Source organism: Capra hircus, chromosome 13, assembly GCF_001704415.2.
Source record: "Capra hircus breed San Clemente chromosome 13, ASM170441v1, whole genome shotgun sequence".
Lineage (NCBI taxonomy): Eukaryota > Metazoa > Chordata > Mammalia > Artiodactyla > Bovidae > Capra > Capra hircus.
In genome coordinates this window covers 7,110,706-7,129,428 of record NC_030820.1, presented here as the reverse complement: position 1 = coordinate 7,129,428, position 18,723 = coordinate 7,110,706, and the positions used below count along the sequence as shown (strand labels likewise).

The following is an 18,723-nucleotide window of genomic DNA, read 5'->3' as shown; positions in this document are numbered from 1 at the left end:
ATCAGTTTAATGGAAGACTTCCAAGTGGGTCTTCATGGGGTCAGTAAAGTAGTCACTCTTCTGTGAGACATTTAGCAGCTGTTTGCTTTGATTTTCGTTTGATTGGTTCTTTGATATTATCTTGTGCTTTTTGCTTTTCCTTTTATTGAGCTTAGACTGGACTAGTTGTATCAATGATATTAAAAATAGGTTTGCTGAGTGCTCAGTTTGTTCTAGACTGAGTGCTGGCCTTGGTGATTCAGCAGATCTCTTCCGTCTCATGAGATTCTCCACGTACAGGGAAATCTGAAGAACTCAGGTTAAAAATATTTTTCGCCCAACTCTTTGTCACTTCAGTTTGATACTGAGAGATTATTACTGAAGAAATGAATACATGTTTATTTGCCATAGTTGATACAGCTGTAATTTGGATCTAAAAGAACAATTTTTAAAAATGTAAACAAATATGTAATTAGATATCTAAATATTTTAGAATCTTTGCTATAAACATCATATTACTGCTAAACCTATTATAATAATTTGGTGAAAAATTCTTAAAAGTCCTTGTTCTTAAAAGGATCAGTTCAGTTCAGTCGCTCAGTCGTGTCCGACTCTTTGTGACCCCATGAATCGCAGCACGCCAGGCCTCCCTGTCCATCACCATCTCCCGGAGTTCACTCAAAATCACGTCCATCGAATCCGTGATGTCATCCAGCCATCTCATCCTCAGTAGTCCCCTTCTCCTCCTGCCCCCAACCCCTCCCAGCATCAGAGTCTTTTCCGATGAGTCAACTCTTCGCATGAGGTAGCCAAAGTACTGGAGTTTCAGCTTTAGCATCATTCCTTCCAAAGAAATCCCAGGGTTGATCTCCTTCAGAATGGACTGGTTGGATCTCCTTGCAGTCCAAGGGACTCTCAAGAGTCTTCTCCAACACCACAGTTCAAAAGCATCAATTCTTCAGCGCTCAGCCTTCTTCACAGTCCAACTCTCACATCCATACACGACCACAGGAAAAACCATAGCCTTGACTAGACGGACCTTAGTCAGCAAAGTAATGTCTCTGCTTTTGAATATACTATCTAGGTTGGTCATAAGTTTTCTTCCAAGGAGTAACCGTCTTTTAATTTCATGGCTGCAGTCACCATCTGCAGTGATTCTGGAGCCCAAAAAATAAAGTCTGACACTGTTTCCACTGTTTCCCCATCTATTTCCCATGAAGTGATGGGACCAGATGCCATCATCTTCGTTTTCTGAATGTTGAGCTTTAAGCCAACTTTTTCGCTCTCCTCTTTCACTTTCATCAAGAGGCTTTTTAGTTCCTCTTCACTTTCTGCCATAAGGGTGGTGTCATCTGCATATCTGAGGTTATTGATATTTCTCCTAGCAATCTTGATTCCAGCTTGTGCTTCTTCCAGCCCAGCGTTTCTCATGATGTACTCTGCATAGAAATTAAATAAGCAGGGTGACAATATACAGCCTTGACGTACTCCTTTTCCTATTTGGAACCAGTCTGTTGTTTCATGTCCAGTTCTAACCGTTGCTTCCTTACCTGAATACAGATTTCTCAAGAGGCTGGTCAGGTGGTCTGGTATTCCCATCTCTTGAAGAATTTTCCACAGTTTATTGTGATCCACACAGTCAAAGGCTTTGGCATAGTCAATAAAGCAGAAATAGATGTTTTTCTGGAACTCTCTTGCTTTTTCCATGATCCAGCGGATGTTGGCAATTTGATCTCTGGTTCCTCTGCCTTTTCTAAAACCAGCTTGAACATCAGGGAGTTCACGGTTCACGTATTGCTAAAGCCTGGCTTGGAGAATTTTGAGCATTACTTTACTAGCATGTGAGATGAGTGCAATTGTGAGGTAGTTTGAGCATTCTTTGGCATTGCCTTTCTTTGGGATTGGAATGAAAACTGACCTTTTCCAGTCCTGTGGCCACTGCTGAGTTTTCCAAATTTGCTGGCATATTGAATGCAGCACTTTCACAGCATCATCTTTCAGGATTTTAAAGAGTTCAACTGGAATTCCATCACCTCCACTAGCTTTGTTCGTAGTGATGCTTTCTAAAGCCCACTTGACTTCACATTCCAAGATGTCTGGCTCTAGATGAGTGATCACATCATCATGATTATCTGGGTGGTGAAGCTCTTTTTTGTATAGTTCTTCTGTGTATTCTTGCCACCTCTTCTTAATATTTTCTGCTTCTGTTAGGTCCATACCACTTTTGTCCTTTATTGAGCCCATCTTTGCATGAAATGTTCCCTTGGTATCTTCGATTTTCTTGAAGAGATCTCTAGTCTTTCCCATTCTGTCGTTTTCCTCTATTTCTTTGCACTGATCGCTGAGGAAGGATTTCTTATCTCTTCTTGCTATTCTTTGGAACTCTGCATTCATATGCTTATATCTTTCCTTTTTTCCTTTGCTTTTCGCCTCTCTTCTTTACACAGCTATTTGTAAGGCCTCCCCAGACAGCCATTTTGCTTTTTTGCATTTCTTTTCCATGGGGATGGTCTTGATTCCTGTCTCCTGTACAATGTCACGAACCTCATTCCATAGTTCATCAGGCACTCTATCTATCAGATCTAGGCCCTTAAATCTATTTCTCACTTCCACTGTATAATCATAAGGGATTTGATTTAGGTCATACCTGAATGGTCTAGCAGTTTTCCCTACTTTCTTCAATTTGAGTCTGAATTTGGTAATAAGGAGTTCATGATCTGAGCCACAGTCAGCTCCTGGTCTTGTTTTTGTTGACTGTATAGAGCTTCTCCATCTTTGGCTGCAAAGAATATAATCAATCTGATTTCGGTGTTGACCATCTGGTGATGTCCATGTGTAGAGTCTTCTCTTGTGTTGTTGGAAGAAGGTGTTTGCTATGACCAGTGCATTCTCTTGGCAAAACTCTATTAGTCTTTGCCCTGCTTCATTCTGCATTCCAAGGCCAAATTTGCCTGTTACTCCAGGTGTTTCTTGACTTCCTACTTCTGCATTCCAATCTCCTGTAATGAAAAGGACTCTTTTTTGGGGTGTTCTAAAAGGTCTTGTAGGTCTTCATAAAACCGTTCAGCTTCAGTTTCTTCAGTGTTACTGGTTGGGGCATAGACTTGGATTACTGTGATATTGAATGGTTTGCCTTGGAGACGAACAGAGATCATTCTGTCATTTTTGAGGTTGCATCCAAGTACTGCATTTCGGACTCTTTTGTTGACCATGATGGCTACTCCATTTCTTCTGAGGATTCCTGCCTGCAGTAGTAGATATAATGGTCATCTGAGTTAAATTCACCCATTCCAGTCCATTTTAGTTCGCTGATTCCTAGAATGTCGACGTTCACCCTTGCCATCTCTTGTTTTACCACTTCCAATTTGCCTTGATTCATGGACCTGACATTCCAGGTTCCTATGCAATATTGCTCTTTACAGCATCGGATCTTGCTTCTCTCACCAGTCACATCCTTAAAAGGATAGTAATACCAAAATGAACATTCTTTAGGGTTTGGCAGGTCTTCTTCAGCATGTAGGATAATGTTTAGCAATGTGCATTCTAAATGTTTTTCTTTTTTTTTAATATAAATTGATTCATTTTAATTGGAGGCTAATTACTTTACAGTATTGTATTGACTTTGCCATACATTGACATGAATCCACCACGGGTGTACATGTGTTGCCCATCCTGAACCCCCCTTCCCACCTCCCTCCCCATCCCATCCCTCAGGGTCATCCCAGTGCACCCGTCTTTGACACCCTGTCTCATGCATTGAACCTTGACTGGTGATCCATTTCACATATAATATACATGTTTCAATGCCATCTCCCAAATCATCCCACCCTCTCCCTCTCCCACAGAGTCCAAAAGACTGTTCTATACATCTATGTCTCTTTTGCTGACTTGCATACAGAGTTATCATTACCATCTTTCTAAATTCCACATATATGCATATACTGTATTAAAGTTTTTCTTTGACTCACTTCACTCTGTATAACTGGCTCCAGTTTCATCCACCTCATTAGAACTGATTCAAATGTATTCTTTTTAATGGCTGCGTAATACTCCATTGTGTATATATGTACCATAGCTTTCTTATCCGTTCATCTGCTGATGGGCATCTAGGTTGCTTCCATGTCCTGGCTATTATAAACAGTGCTGTGACGAACATTGGGGTACACGTGTCTCTTTCAATTCTGGTTTCCTTGGTGTGTATGCCCAGCAGTGGGATTGCTGGGTTGTGTGGCAGTTCTATTTCCAGTTTTTTAAGGAATCTCCACACTGTTCTCCATAGTGGCTGTACTAGTTTGCATTCCCACCAACAGTGTAAGAGGGTTCCCTTTTCTCCACACCCTCTCCAGCATTTATTGCTTGTAGACTTTTGGATCGCAGCCATTCTGACTGGCGTGAAATGGTACCTCATTGTGGTTTTGATTTGCGTTTCTCTGATAATGAGTGATGTTGAGCATCTTTTCATGTGTTTGTTAGCCATCTGTATGTCTTCTTTGGAGAAATGTCTGTTTAGTTCTTTGGCCCATTTTTTGATTGGGTCTTTTATTTTTCTGGAATTGAGCTGCAGGAGTTGCTTGTATATTTTTGAGATTAATTCTTTGTCAATTGCTTCATTTGCTCTTATTTTCTCCCATTCCGAAGGCTGTCTTTTCCCCTTGCTTATAGTTTCCTTTGTTGTGCAGAAGCTTTTAATTTTAATTAGGTCCCATTTGTTTATTTTTGCTTTTATTTCCAGTATTCTGGGAGGTGTGTCGTAGAGGATCCTGCTGTGATGCATGTCAGAGAGTGTTTTGCCTGTGTTTTCCTCTAGGAGTTTTATAGTTTCTGGTCTTATGTTTAGATCTTTAATCCATTTTGAGTTTATTTTTGTGTATGGTATTAGAAAGTGTTCTAGTTTCATTCTTTTATAAATGATTGATCAGTTTTCCAAGTACCACTTGTTAAAGAGATTGTCTTTTCTCCATTGTATATTGTTGCCTCCTTTGTTGAAGACAAGTGTCCATAGGTGCATGGATTTATCTAAATATTTTTCTTAAAATAACAGATATTGTAGATTCCTGGGGATAAACTCCATTTGGTTAGTGTGATCTTAGTTTGCGTATATTCTGTTTACTTTATAGACTTGATTCTTTTTTTAATTTAAATATACTAATTTAGTAAACTGTTCAAATTTGATTAAGGAAAATGTAACCAATTGATGTGCCTAAAATTAGTACAGAAGTTTTTGTGAATGGATTATAGATAAAACAAAGTAATTGTTGAAATTGTGTGATGAGAACAGGAGGTTCATTATACCTTCCTTACTGCTTTTGTATTTTTGAAGTTCAAAACAAAGAATCATTTTCTTTAATTAACCAGCAGATAAATTGCATTAAATAATGATTTGAAAGATAACCCACAATGCACTTGTTCAGTCATTAAGTCATGTCTGATTCTTTGTGACCCCATGGACTGCAGCCTGCCAGACTTCCACAGTGAACTACTTCATGCTATTGTTAATCACTGCCATTTCTCAATTTTGTTGGAGATTAAGGCTCCCTCTCTTCACTGATCACCCATCTAAAAGTATTCTTTTCCTTGAATGTGTTTTATTTTTGTCTCTTCTGGGACTTCCTATCTTTAATTATTATTAATATATACCTTTGTTGTGTAGGGCTTCCCTCACAGCCCAGTCGGTAAAGAACCTGCCTGCAATGCAGGAGACCCAGGTTCAATCCCTGAGTCAAGAAGATCCCCTGGAGATGGAAATGGCAACCCACTCCAGTGTGCTTTCCTGGAGAATCCCATGGACAGAGGAGGCTGGCGGGCTACAGTCCGCGGGATTGCAAAGAGTTGGACACAACTTAACGACTATACCACCACCATACCTTTGTTTATGTGGCTAATTTCTTTTAATAGATCATAAAATTTTTGAAGACAGAAACCATATATCTGATAACTGTTGTCCCTCTCAAAAGCCCTATATAGTTACTGCACTTATAAAGTATTCCATAAGTATTTGTTGAACAAACAAAAGAGTTAATCAGAAGTTATTTTGTATGCTTAGCCATTTTTAAAAACTGGTTTAACTTTAGATTGAACTACTTGATTTAAAAGAAATTAGGTTTTTCTTCACATTTGTTTTGGTCCTTACAATAAACTGTATTTATTTTTATATTCATTTTTAAGGCTCTTGCTGAAGAGGCCAGTGAAGATGATGTTCCCTCTGATGTAGATATGAATGACCCATACTTTGCTGAAGAAGCTAAAAAAATAGGTAAGCCAACCCATAGTTGTAATTTTCAGTTGGAATCTAAAGTGAAAAGGGTAACATGGGTAGAAACAATGTAAACTATGCATTCTTTCAAAATCCCTAGAATTTGTGTAGCTCCCTAGTGGCTTATAAGCAAGTTTGTCCTGTTAGGTGTAACCACTGATCAGATAGGAGGGTCAGCATGTCCCCTGTACATACAAGAAGTAATTTCATTATAGGAAGCTTTGGGTGAACATGATTAATTTCATAGTTTTCTAGGGATTCCTTTCTGGATTCTAGGTAGATTGATTATAAAAGGATGAGGAAATGAAGGAAGTCATATAAACACATCCACTCCAGGTCTCTCTTTGCGAAGTCTGTGAAGAATTGAAAGTATGGAATAAATCCATTTGTGTTTATGTGGATATGTTAAATTTTTTACGTGGCTTGCATGTGTGAAACATGTGTACACAGTGTGAAAACTTTTTGGCTCCAGTTGACCCAGCATCTATGTTTCATTTTATCCCATTTCATTTATTCTGCTTCATGATTAGCTTTCATGTAGCTGAAAAGCCAGCTTCCTCCTCTTTTCCCTTGAATCCCTAAATAAACTCTCAGGTATCTGATTTCCAATTTCCAAGGAGCCTTGTTTCCATTGCACATGCACCAGTCAATTCTCCTGAATGCATTCATTCTTACCTTTTTCGTACGTGTAAATGTGTGTGTGTATAAATACGTGTGGTAAGGCTCAGACCATACTTGGACAAGTCAGTACGGGAACACTGGAAGCTTTTTCCATTTGTTCTCATGCATTTTGCCCTTCCCTGCTCTGCATACCACACACATGAACCCCAAAGGCTTGCTCCTGGAACAACGCCAAGCTGGCATTGTAAAGAGAAGGATTTTATGAAGTTTCCCTCCTTCTCGTCCCTTGTGACTAGTGGGCCAGAATAGTTCTCTACAGGAAAGTCAGAATTGCTCAAAATTATTTCCTGGTTGTTACAGCCTTTTAGTACTGATGTTTTATTGATGAAAAGGGGGATCAAGATGAATAAAGTCTATTATAGGATGTGAGATTCTTAGGAATTGGAAAGGGAAATGGAAACTTAGCATATTCTTCTTCTTATCATACCTGAGCAGTCATTTCTAGAAGATGATGGATTTTAGCCTTATCCTCGCATTTCAGGAAACCAAGTTTATAATGGAGAAATGTGAAGCATTATCGTTTCCTTGTTCTCATTCCAAAGGGCTTCATTTGGCTTGTGAAATCTGGTCAAACTGCAGAACTCAGAGTAGAATTCAAAGAGTAAGTTATGTAGCTTGGTGGCTTAGGGTAGCTTGTTTCTTGGAATCAGCACATTTAAATTGTGAATAGTGGGAGAGGGCAAGGGTGGGATGATTTTGGAGAATGGCATTGAAACATGTATAATATCATATAAGAAATGAATCACCAGTCCAGGTTTGATGCAGGGTACAGGATGCTTGGGGCTGGTGCACTGGGATGACCCAGAGGGGTGGTACGGGGAGGGAGTTGGGAGGGGGGTTCAGGATGGAGAACACATGTATACCCATGGCAGAGTCATGCTGATGTATGGCAAAACCAATACAATATTGTAAAGTAATTAGCCTCCAATTAAAATAAATTAATTTAAATTAATTTAATTAATTAAAATAAATGTGAATAGTTTCCTTGAAAGTTAGTATCAGAAGTTCCAAAGGAAAATACAGATAGTTTGCTTATTTTCAACATACTTTTGATTTCAGAATACTTCCTAGAAATAATAATTTATATCTTGTTTTCTTTTAAGGAAAAAGTGTTTTTTTTTAAAAATTTACGTAAAAATTAGACCAAGAAATGGTCTCACCATATGTTTGTTTATTCATTCTGTCAATAAATATTTTTGAGTGCCTGCCAGGCGCTAAGCACTCTGGTATGCTAGAGATACAGTACTAATAATACAAGCAAAGTTGCATCCCTCAGAGTTTATGGTTTTAGGGAAGGGAAGACATGAAGTGATAGTTTAGTCATGAAGTCATGTCCAACTCTTGTAACCTCATGGACTGTAACCCACCAGGCTCCTCTATCCATAGCATTTTCCAGGTAAGGCTACTGGGTTGCCATTTCCTTCTCTAGGGGATCTTCCCAACCCAGGATTGAACCTGGGTCTCTTGCACTGCAGGCAGATTCTTTACAGGTAAACAAATAAGAATGTTATGAGAATATGATCAGTGTTGTAAAGGAACTAATCAATAGGATAATACAGAGCATGTACCTGGGAAGAAGAAAGAGAGAGGCTTTCTTATATAGGGTGGGTGAAGCAAGCTTCTTGGAGACGGTAACATTTGAGCTGAGACCTGCAGAATGAGGAGGAGTCAGGCATGGAGAGCTGGGGGAAGGAGCATTGCAAATCAGGGGAAAGTGGGTAGACAGCTGTGAGGTGAGAAAGAATGTGTGGTGGAATTGAAGGACACCATTGTGGCTGGAATCTGTGCGGAAGGGCAGTTCAGTATGAGGCAGGGCCTTGTGTCACAGCAACAAATTTGGATTTTACTCATTGACAATGGGAGGGCCACTAAAGGATCTTAAAAGACGCTCCTTGGAAGGAAAGTTATGACCAACCTAGACAGCATATTAAAAAGCAGAGACATTACTTTGTCAGCAAAGGTCTGTCTAGTCAAGGCTATGGTTTTTCCAGTAGTCATGGATGGATGTGAGAGTTGGACTATAAAGAAAGCTGAGCACAGAACAATTGATGCTTTTGAACTGTGGTGTTGGAGAAGACTCTTGAGAGTCTCTTGGACTGCAAGGAGATCCAACCAGTCCATCCTAAAGGAGATCAGTCCTGGGTGTTGATTGGAGGGACTGATGTTGAAGCTGAAACTCCAGTATTTTGGCCACCTGAGAGCCGACTCCTTTGAAAAGACCCTGATGCTGGAAAAGATTGAGAGCAGGAGGAGAAGGGGACGACAGAGGATGAGATGGCTGGATGGCATCACTGACACAATGGACATGGGTTTGGGTGGACTCTAGGAGTTGGTGATGGACAGGAAGGCCTGGCGTGCTACTGTTCATGGGGTTGCAAAGAGTCGGACATGACTGAACGACTGAACTGAACTGAAAGGGTCTTAAAACAAGGATGTGACATGGTCTGGTGTGTATGTAAGCCTACTGCTCTGAGTCCTGCAAAGAGAACAGACTGAAGAAAGCATGGTGAGAGCTGAGAGACCAGGCTTTTGCAGAGGTCTAGACAAGAGGTGATGGTTAGTCTAGACAGCTTACTAGTAATAATATTGGAAGAAGGAAACTGAATGGGATTCTAGATATATTTTGGAGGTAGACTTACCAATTTTTTATTTGGGTAAGGAAGAAATTTAGCATAACTCCTAGATTCTTGTTTTGAATCTCTGCAGTTGTTGTTGTTGTTCAGTCACTCAGTCATGTCTGACTATTTGTGACCCCATGGACTGCAGCATGCCAGGCTTCCCTGTCTTTCACCATCTCCCAGAGCTTGCTCAAGGTCATGTTTATTGAGTTGGTGATACCTTCCAACTATTTCGTCCTCTGTTGTCCCCTTCTCCTCCCACCTTCAATCTTTCCCAACATCAGGGTCTTTTCCAGTGAATCAGCTCTTCACATCAGGTGGCCAAAGCTTTGGAGCTTCAGCTTCAGCATCAGTCCATCCAGTGAATTTTCAGGGTTGATTTCCTTTAGGATTGACTGGTTTGATCTTACAGTCCAAGAGACTCATGAGTTTTCTCCAACACCACAGTTCAAAAGCATCAGTTCTTTGGCACTCAGCCTTTATAGTCCAACTCTCACATCCATACATGACTACTGGAAAAACCATAGCTTTGACTAAACCCACCTTTGTCAGTAAAGTGATATCTCTGCTTTTTAATATGCTGTCTAGGTTTGTCGTAGCTTTTCTTCCAAGGAGCAAACATCTTTTAATTTCGTGGCTTCAGTCACCATCCTCAGTGATTTTGGAGCCCAATAAAATAAAGTCTGTCACGATTTCCATTGTCTCCCCATCTGTTTGCCATGAAGTGATGGGACCGATGCCATGATCTTAGTTTTTTGAATGCTGAGTTTTAATACAGCTTTTTCACTCTCCGCTTTTACCTTCATCCAGAGGCTCTTTAGTCCCTCTTTGCTTTCTGCCATAAGAGTGGTGTCATCTGCATATCTGAGGTTATTGATATTTTTCCCAGCAATCTTTGATTTTAACTTGTGCTTCATCCAGCCCAGTATTTCTTGTGATGTACTTTGCATATAAGGGGAATAAGCAGGGTGACAACATACAGCCTTGAGGCACTCCTTTCCCAATTTGGAACCAGTTTGTTGTCCCATGTCTGGTTCTAACTGTTGGTTGTTGACCTGCATACAGGTTTCTCAGGAGGCAGGTAAGGTGGTCTGGTATTCCCATCTCTAAGAATTTTCCACAGTTTGTTGTGATCCACACAGTCAAAGGCTTTCTCATAATCAATGAAGCAGAAGTAGGTGTTTCTCTGGAACTCTGTTGCTTTTTCCTGTGATCCAACGGATGTTGGCAATTTGATCTCTAGTTCCTCTGCCTTTTCTAAATTCACCTTGAACATCTGGAAGTTCTTGGTTCATGTACTGTTGGAGCCTAGCTTGGAGGATTTTGAGCAATGATGTTTTCTAGCATGTGAAATGAGTGCAATTGTGTAGTAGTTTGAACGTTCTTTGGCATTGCCATTCTTTGGGATTGGAATGAAAACTGACCTTTTCCAGTCCTGTGGCTGCGATAATGTTCTTCTATTTACTGAGTTAAGGAGAATCTTACGAAAGGATCAGTAGTATGTAATTGGTCTGAGATGTCAGTCAGATATCTACATGAGGTATTAGGTTAACATTTATTTATGAGCCTTGGAGATCAGCTGAAAAGTCAGATTGCAAATATATACTTAGGAATTTTTAGCTTGTAAATAGTATTTCAAACCACGGAATGAGAGGTAGGAAGCATTGGTGAGAGAGGAGGATGCAGGTTTGGGCACTGAAGTCAAGAGCCTGCATAAAGTACCCTATCCTGGAGAAAGGTATACCTGGAAGGTAGGAAAGTTTAAGAAACTGAGAAGGAACAGCTGTGAAATAGGAAAAGTGTTTGTGTTTGGAAGGGTATATAGTTTAGTTCCCACAGTTGAGCGGGACAGAGACATTTTAAGCCAGATAGACTTGAGTGTGTTTATAACACCTTTACCCTAGGCAGTCCCAGAGCTAACTTACACACTGTTCAAAAAATGGAGAAATCGAGCTCACTGACTGATGCCAGACCTGGTATTTGGCTCGGGTTAGGAGCCAACATGAGTACCAGAAATCTTTTTTAGTTCTTCCTTCTGTTTCTTCCCCATACACTGTAAATTTGCTGTTCTTTCTATTTTATTTGAAGATGCAAACTCAATATTAGATGAAAGTTTTGAAAATGTACTTCTAGAATGAGTTAAAACATTTTTTTTTTTTTTGTAGAAATGAGATGGTGGGATAATGTGCTTATTGCTATCTTAACTGCATAAACTCTAATAAGATTTTGTTTTTTAAGAAGTAGAAGTGAATTAAAGTATATCACATGTAAATATACCCTATTAGAGTGTATCTTTTGTCTTGACAACTTTAGATTATCTAATTTGATAAAATACCAAGAAAATCTAATAAGGTGAGACTTCCTGGCAGTCCGTTGGTTAAGACGTCATACTTCCAGCGCAGGGGGCGCAGGTTCAGTCCCTAAATGGGAACTAAGGGGGAACTAAGATCTCACAGACCGCACAACATGACGGAAAAAAACAAAATCTGGTAAAGTATATGTATTTGGTTCATTCAGCCAGTATGGTGAGTACTTACAGTATACTACTCATATATTGTTTCATAGTTTACAAATGCTTTTAGAAGCATTTTGTAACTCCTCAAGTGCATTGTAAAGACCAGAGCCAGGATCCATATGTGTCAGAGCTGGACACAAGGACTTGCTGGCTTTCCAGGCAAGGCCGAATGCCTTGGTTCAGAGGAAGATACACAGACTGTATATTGTATCTGATTGTGAATCAGCACTCTTGGGTGCAGGAGCTTGCTGCTAAGTGTGAATCATTAGGGGACTTACCACTCCCATCTGGTCAGTACGGAGACCAGTCTGCCCTCCAGTGAGTTCTCTTAACTGCTGTCCCACAAGAAGTGCTCAACTGAACACTCTGAAAGAACTTTTTTACAGGAACAGTTCTCTGACATTACAAGTAATGGAAAATGAAATTATTAAGATAACATTTCAGAACAGGGACTTTCATTTCCCCTGTAGTCTTCATCTAAATTAGGTCTGAAAACTTTCCAAAGGGAAAATGCTTTTTTTTTTTTTTTTAATAAATAAATAAAGATGTGCCCGCTACTACAATCTTGTTAACAGTGCAGAAAGGGTCTCTACACGTTATTTATCTTCAGACTAAACAGTTCAGTTTAGCACACAGTAAATTCTTCTTGAGCAAAGAAATTTTCATCACAGTAAAATTAGATATCATTTTTAGTCCCAACCATCTTGGAGATTTTTTTCCTCCTTTACTGAAGTCTTCCTTTCAAGTTTATTTTTATGGCTTTTCACCAGGTTGTTATAAAAATCTGAAACAGTTCATTGTGGGCTCTTTGAAATGATTTCCCACAGCTGTGTGTGAAGATCTTTATCTCCTTCATGTGTTAATCAGGCACAGCCTGATATTCTCCCGCGCCGCAGGGAGATCTTCTGCGTGTGCCACTTGTCTATTCACTTCAAAAGGAGCCCTGGCCTTACGAGGACAGGAGCAGAGGCAGAATGAGGCTGTGGGAGTCAGACGCTAGGAGAGTGGAACCTTGAGGATGCTTTTATGTGTGTGTGTGTGTGTGTATATACACACACGTACGTGCAAGTACTTCACAGCAGAGAAAAGGCTATAATCTCAAAACAGATAGATCATTCCCTGAAAAACATTTGTGATAAGGAGCACAGTCTCACTTAGAGAAAGGACTGCATACAATAGTGTTTCTTCTTGAAAGTGCAGACAGATAGATGCCTTGGTGGCAGTGAGCGGTGAACCTGGCCACACTTTATACACTGTCATCTTCTCTCAGCTGGGCAGGGCTGCCCCCATGCAGAGGGCTAGTGCCCACAAGGCAGCTTCTAAAGTGGTTCAAGAGGGAGGGGACATATGTATTCCTGTGGCTGGATTATGTTGATGTATGGCAGAAACCAAACAATGTAACAATATTTACAACTATTATAAAGCGACTATCCTCCAATTAACAATAAATAAATTTTTAAAAAAGGAAGCTTCTCTTGACTTCTTGTTATCCCCCACTAGATGGGTTATTCAGCCATCATTATATGTTCTCTGAAATTTATTATTTCACAACAAAGTGCTTTTTAAAAGGAAAGAACTACTCAAGGGAGAGTGACATTTGGTAGTGAAGGGTAGAGTGTGGGGGTGCCCAGAGCCTGAACTGGAGTGCTAGGGTTTGTACTCACGGTTCCTTTGCTTACTCAGCTTGAGACAATCACTCAGTCTCTCTCTGTTTCAGTTTCGTCAGCAACAGAGTAAAAATTGTAATAAACAATAGAATCTACGTCATAGGGTTTTTGTGAGGATCGAAGTAGTTCATATATAAAAGGAAGGAAATAGCACTATTTCCAGATGCATGGTAAGTGCTGTAGCAGTATTAAATTGTTACTATTTTCTAAAGTAGTAACCATTGGTTTCTCTGCATTGGAAGGACAAAACTGAGCTCATCCAAATGCAAATAAGACAGTGTCCAGTAGCTCAGAGAGCGACTTCACTTTCACTTTTCACTTTCATGCATTGGAGGAAGGGAATGGCAACCCACTCCAGTGTTCTTGCCTGGAGAATCCCAGGGATGGGGGAGCCTGGTGAGCTGCCGTCTACGGGGTTGCACAGAGTCGGACACAACTGAAGCAACTTAGCAGCAGCAGCAGCAGCAGCAGCAGCAGTAGCTCAGAGAAGGTTGACGTGGTATAATAACATTCTAGAAGGTGGCTTTGTGGATTCTGAACCTTCTTGCTCTTTAGTCCTCACAGTAACCCTAGATGCTAGGTGAAATTAGTTGTTATAATCACCACTTCACAAAGAAGGGCACAAACACGAATGCTGTAGCTTGAGTAGAGTTGAGCCAGAGCTTAAACCCAAGCCAGGCACTCCAGACTCAAGTGCTCTTAACTGCCATTGGTTACTACCTCTCCTTCAGGAACATCTCATCTAGCATCTTGTGGTCTTCAGAAGTCCCTGCATCCTTGGAAGTTTTTCTCATCAGGAGCCACTTTTACCATAAGTAATTTTGTCTAATAATAGAGACACAGGAAGTTAAACAAAGATCAACTTTGTCTTTGAGAAGGAGAAAGGGTTTTGTTAAACTTTTACTTCCAGGTAGTTATTGTCAAATTGTCACTAAACAGATGAATTTTTCATTTTGCTGATGAGTTTTAAGAGTTTATAAATTTAAATTACTTTTTTTTCCTTTGATCTCTTCTACTGTTCTTATGCTAAGAAAATGTTTCTTCTACTTAATATCAGGTAGCTGTTCCCCTGTATTTTCTCATAGGTTTTTTAGTGTTTAACTCTTTAATACATCTGCATTTTGTTCTTCTGTACATTATTCAGTATGGCTCCTAGGTTGGGAAGATCCCTTGGAATAGGAAATGGCAGCTCACTCCAGTATTCTTGCCTGGGAAATCCCGTGAACAGAGGAGCCTGGTGGGCTATAGTCGATGGGGTTGCAAAGACTCAGACATGAATGAGTGACTGAGCACATGCACACAGCTATAGCTCAAGGATTATTTTGCAGAATAGAACAAATTGCCCAGCACCAGTTATTGAATAATCCCTTCTTTTGCCAGTGATGTATGATGCTACATTTTATTAAATACTAAGCCATACTGTTCTATTTTTCTCATTGTATAGTTACAGCATTTTTTCTTTTTTTCACTTTGTAGTACACTGTAGCATACTGTATCACTAGTAAATCAGATCTCTCATTCTTTGCAAAGATTTCCTTGAATAGAATTTTATTTAGAATTTTATTAAATGTATATATATTATGAGAGGATACTGAATTCTATCTAGTGTTTATTCTGTTTCTGCTAAAATGATCTTGCAAGTTTTCTTTTTAATTGATGTACATTACTTTCAGAAGAAATTCCTTTTTTATAATATTCACTCATCATGTCCAGACTATTATTCTATTCATACCCATAGTCATCTCAGTAATACTTTTTTTTTAGTTTCTTTAGTTTCTATATGTTTATTGGTAAGATTATTTCTAGATACCTTGCATTTTTGTTATGAACAAAATTTTTAAAATAAATAGTGTAAGCAAATTGTTGTTGTGATAGTCATAATTTTTAACCCTTCTATGTTGATTTGTTGTGCCAGGTATAAAAGAAAAGAAAAAATCAACAAAGTCTGCAAAAGATGACATATCTCCAGAGGAAGAAGCTGAAATAGAAAGACAAAAGGTAATGGTCATGTTTACATTTTTAATGGACAAGTGATATGTACACTTCAAGTGAAGGTGTCCATATGAGTTTCCAATATGTCTAATAAAAAATAACTGATTTTAACAATGAAATTTATAAATATTTTAGCAGCATAATTTTAAAATACCTCCCTTTCACCAAACATTTCTCCAAGTACAGAGTTAAAGTTTAGTTCACACCCAAGGCGTGCCCCTTTGTGATTAAGAGGAAAATATCTTATCTTTTAAAAGCCTGATTATAACTGACAATAAAGGACAAAACTGACAATAAGAGATAAAAATACTAATATTAAAAAACCTCAAAATAATATTGACATGGTTTTAATTCAGTCTGAATCTGTCCTGTAATACAGAGTTTGCTTTATGGCTTGTTAAATGCTCCTTTCTCTCCTTTTATTATTGAAAGTTAATGTGCAGAATTAAAGCCTTTCTTGGAAGTGTAGTGAATATTATCCTTAAGCACCTCCACATAATCTATGGCACAAAGTAGCATGTGTTTTTGCTGAGACAGGAGTTGGAGTCAGCAGCATTCCTGAGTCTGATGTTCACAGCACTGTCTAGGAGGGAGCCAGACTGGTCACCTAAACTCTGCATCTTAATGCATCTTTTACTGCACATGCAATAGTGTTTATAGAGTTAAGGAACACAAAGAAAATCTTTGTTTGTAGGAAATCATTCTAAAAAGAAAGCCAACTGTAGGTACCAGTCATGGAAAGGAGAGGAAATTAAAGCAGTCTAAGTGGGCAGTGGAGGAAGATTGTATTTTCTTTAGCATGCATGGTTGTTTACTTGATTCTTGAAGATTTACATTTAATCCCATGGTCAGTAGAAAATACCTGTTGAGTGGAAACAGGCATTATATTAGATTTCAGAAGCAAATATTAAGATCTTGCCTTCATAGAAGTATATCAATATTGGAAAAGTAGAGGCAAAATCAGCAAAAGAAAAACGGAATTCATTGTTCCTAAAGCACATATTTGGAAAGCCTAGTCTGTATCAAAAACTACTACATGTTTACTAGATTTAGTGTCTGCTTAAAAAGACCAAAGTGAAAATGAGGAATTTTTATTTGGGAAACTTGAGGACTTTTGTTTCTACCACCTACAGATCAGTTACATAATGTGAAATATGGTCTGGTTTTTAGATAAAGTGTTCACCCCTCTCCTGTTGTCAGTGATGTTGCTCCAAAAAATTACACCTGTTACTGTACAGCGGTCTGTGGATTTCTTTATGAGTTTAGTGAGCCACAGTCTATGATGGTAGACAGGTGTCATCCCAGAGCACTGATGACTGGCTTCTCCTTTTCTGAGGGGATTTCTGTGCTCCATACTCCTGTCTGAGGAAAGAAAAACACTGTCGTATATTTGAACTGTTTTTTTCTCTCCGCAGGCTGAAATGGCTTTGCTTGTGATGGATGAGGAGGAAGAGAGCAAGAAACACTTCAATTACAACAAGATTGTGGAGCACCAGAATCTGAGCAAAAAGAAGAAAAAACAGCTCATGAAGAAGAAGGAATTATTGGAGGATGACTTTGAGGTAACCAGTGACAAAAGTCATTATTCTGTTAAAAGCTGGCATTGAATCTAAAGTCAGCTCTGTAGATAAAAATTGAGCTTGGCCCCTTGATCTCAGGAACGACCCATTGTGTAGCCAAAGCTACCATCTTTCAGTCCAGTGTAACCAGTTCATCCCAGGGTGGTTCTTTGAGCATCGGGTGAAGTAGTAGGCTTCTATTCTGGTAGCTATGCTGCACCAAAATATGTAGCTTTTAGTGTTAGAATCACATGCAGTGTGATGCTCACACTGGGGAAGTTCTACATTGTTAAGCCTGACTGCGAAGAAGCAGATTCACATCACACTGTGTGCAAGGGCCAGTGCAGTAGGCGCGATTTTTTTTTTTTGGCTGCGCGGGGTCTGTGTTTCGGTGCATGGGCTCTTTGTTGCTCTGCACAGGCTTTCTCTAGCTCTGGTGAGCAGGGGCTGCCCTGTAGCTGTGGTACTCAGGCTTCTCGTTGTGGTGGGTTCTCTTGAGGAATATGAACTCTAGGGTGCATGGGCTCGGCAGTTGAGGCACGTAGGCTTAGTTGTCCAGTTTGTGAAGTCTTCCTGGACCAGGGATCAAACCCACATCCCCTGCATTGGCAGTCAGTTTCTTAACCACTGGACCACCGGGAAAGTCCCAGGCCACACTTTTTTAATTGCTCTGTTTCTTGTTTCCACTGTTCCCTCTTTTCCCTCTTTTTTTGCTAAGTACATATTTCTAGTGGCCACACAGTCCCCACGCATGAGTTTGAGTCCTGTACAGAAAACGTACAGACAGCTATCAGGAACTATTTGATGACTTCCATCCATTAGCATGGAAGAACAGACTCAGAAGAAAATGGGAGAGATTTTGAATTTGTTTAGAGAATTGAGAGAAGCATACAAATAACTTATAAGCAGCATTGAGAGGGACTTTGAGACCACTGTATAACTCTGGTTTCTGTAAGTCAGCTCCAAGTATGGTGCTGTTCCACTGAATCAATTTTTGTTAAATTAGTTTTGTTAGAAAAAGTTAAAAGCAGAGAATGATTTATAGTCAAATCTTCTATTATGATAATTAATCATCATGCAGAAAATGATATCTTATGCATGATGACCATCACGTATAAAAACATTTTTTTGTGAGTGTGGTAGTAGTATCACGTCTGTGGTCCTTATTACAAATAACTCTACAGTCCATCTCTGGGTGGGCTCTTTTTCACAGGGCAATGATGAGTGGCAGTGAGGGAGTCATGCTCACTTTCTGTCTGGTCACTCCTGTGCCCGGCAATACTTGAAGGCCTGGCTGGAACTAAGAGTATGCTCTTAAAATGTGGGAACGCAGTGTTTCTGTAGAACAATAAAGGATAAATTTGGAGCTTGTATCTGATCAGATCTTAGTCTTGGGGGTACCATCTTTCCCATTATGGTCTTTAAATCTGCTGTATGAGTCACTCTCAATAGCTGCTCA

At 39.5% G+C, this 18,723-nt stretch overlaps 1 protein-coding gene across 3 annotated transcripts in view; it reads left to right on the top strand.

Annotated features, from left to right (window-relative positions):
• ESF1 (ESF1 nucleolar pre-rRNA processing protein homolog) overlaps positions 1-18,723 on the top strand; it is a 62,722-nt gene that overhangs the window by 41,433 nt on the left and 2,566 nt on the right. For all 3 annotated transcript variants that reach the window (XM_005687820.3, XM_005687822.3, XM_005687821.3), the window contains exons 11-13: positions 6,145-6,232; positions 15,629-15,711; positions 17,121-17,267. In XM_005687820.3, the coding sequence (XP_005687877.2) occupies positions 6,145-6,232; positions 15,629-15,711; positions 17,121-17,267 (318 nt within the window). The remainder of the gene's footprint in view (positions 1-6,144; positions 6,233-15,628; positions 15,712-17,120; positions 17,268-18,723) is intronic.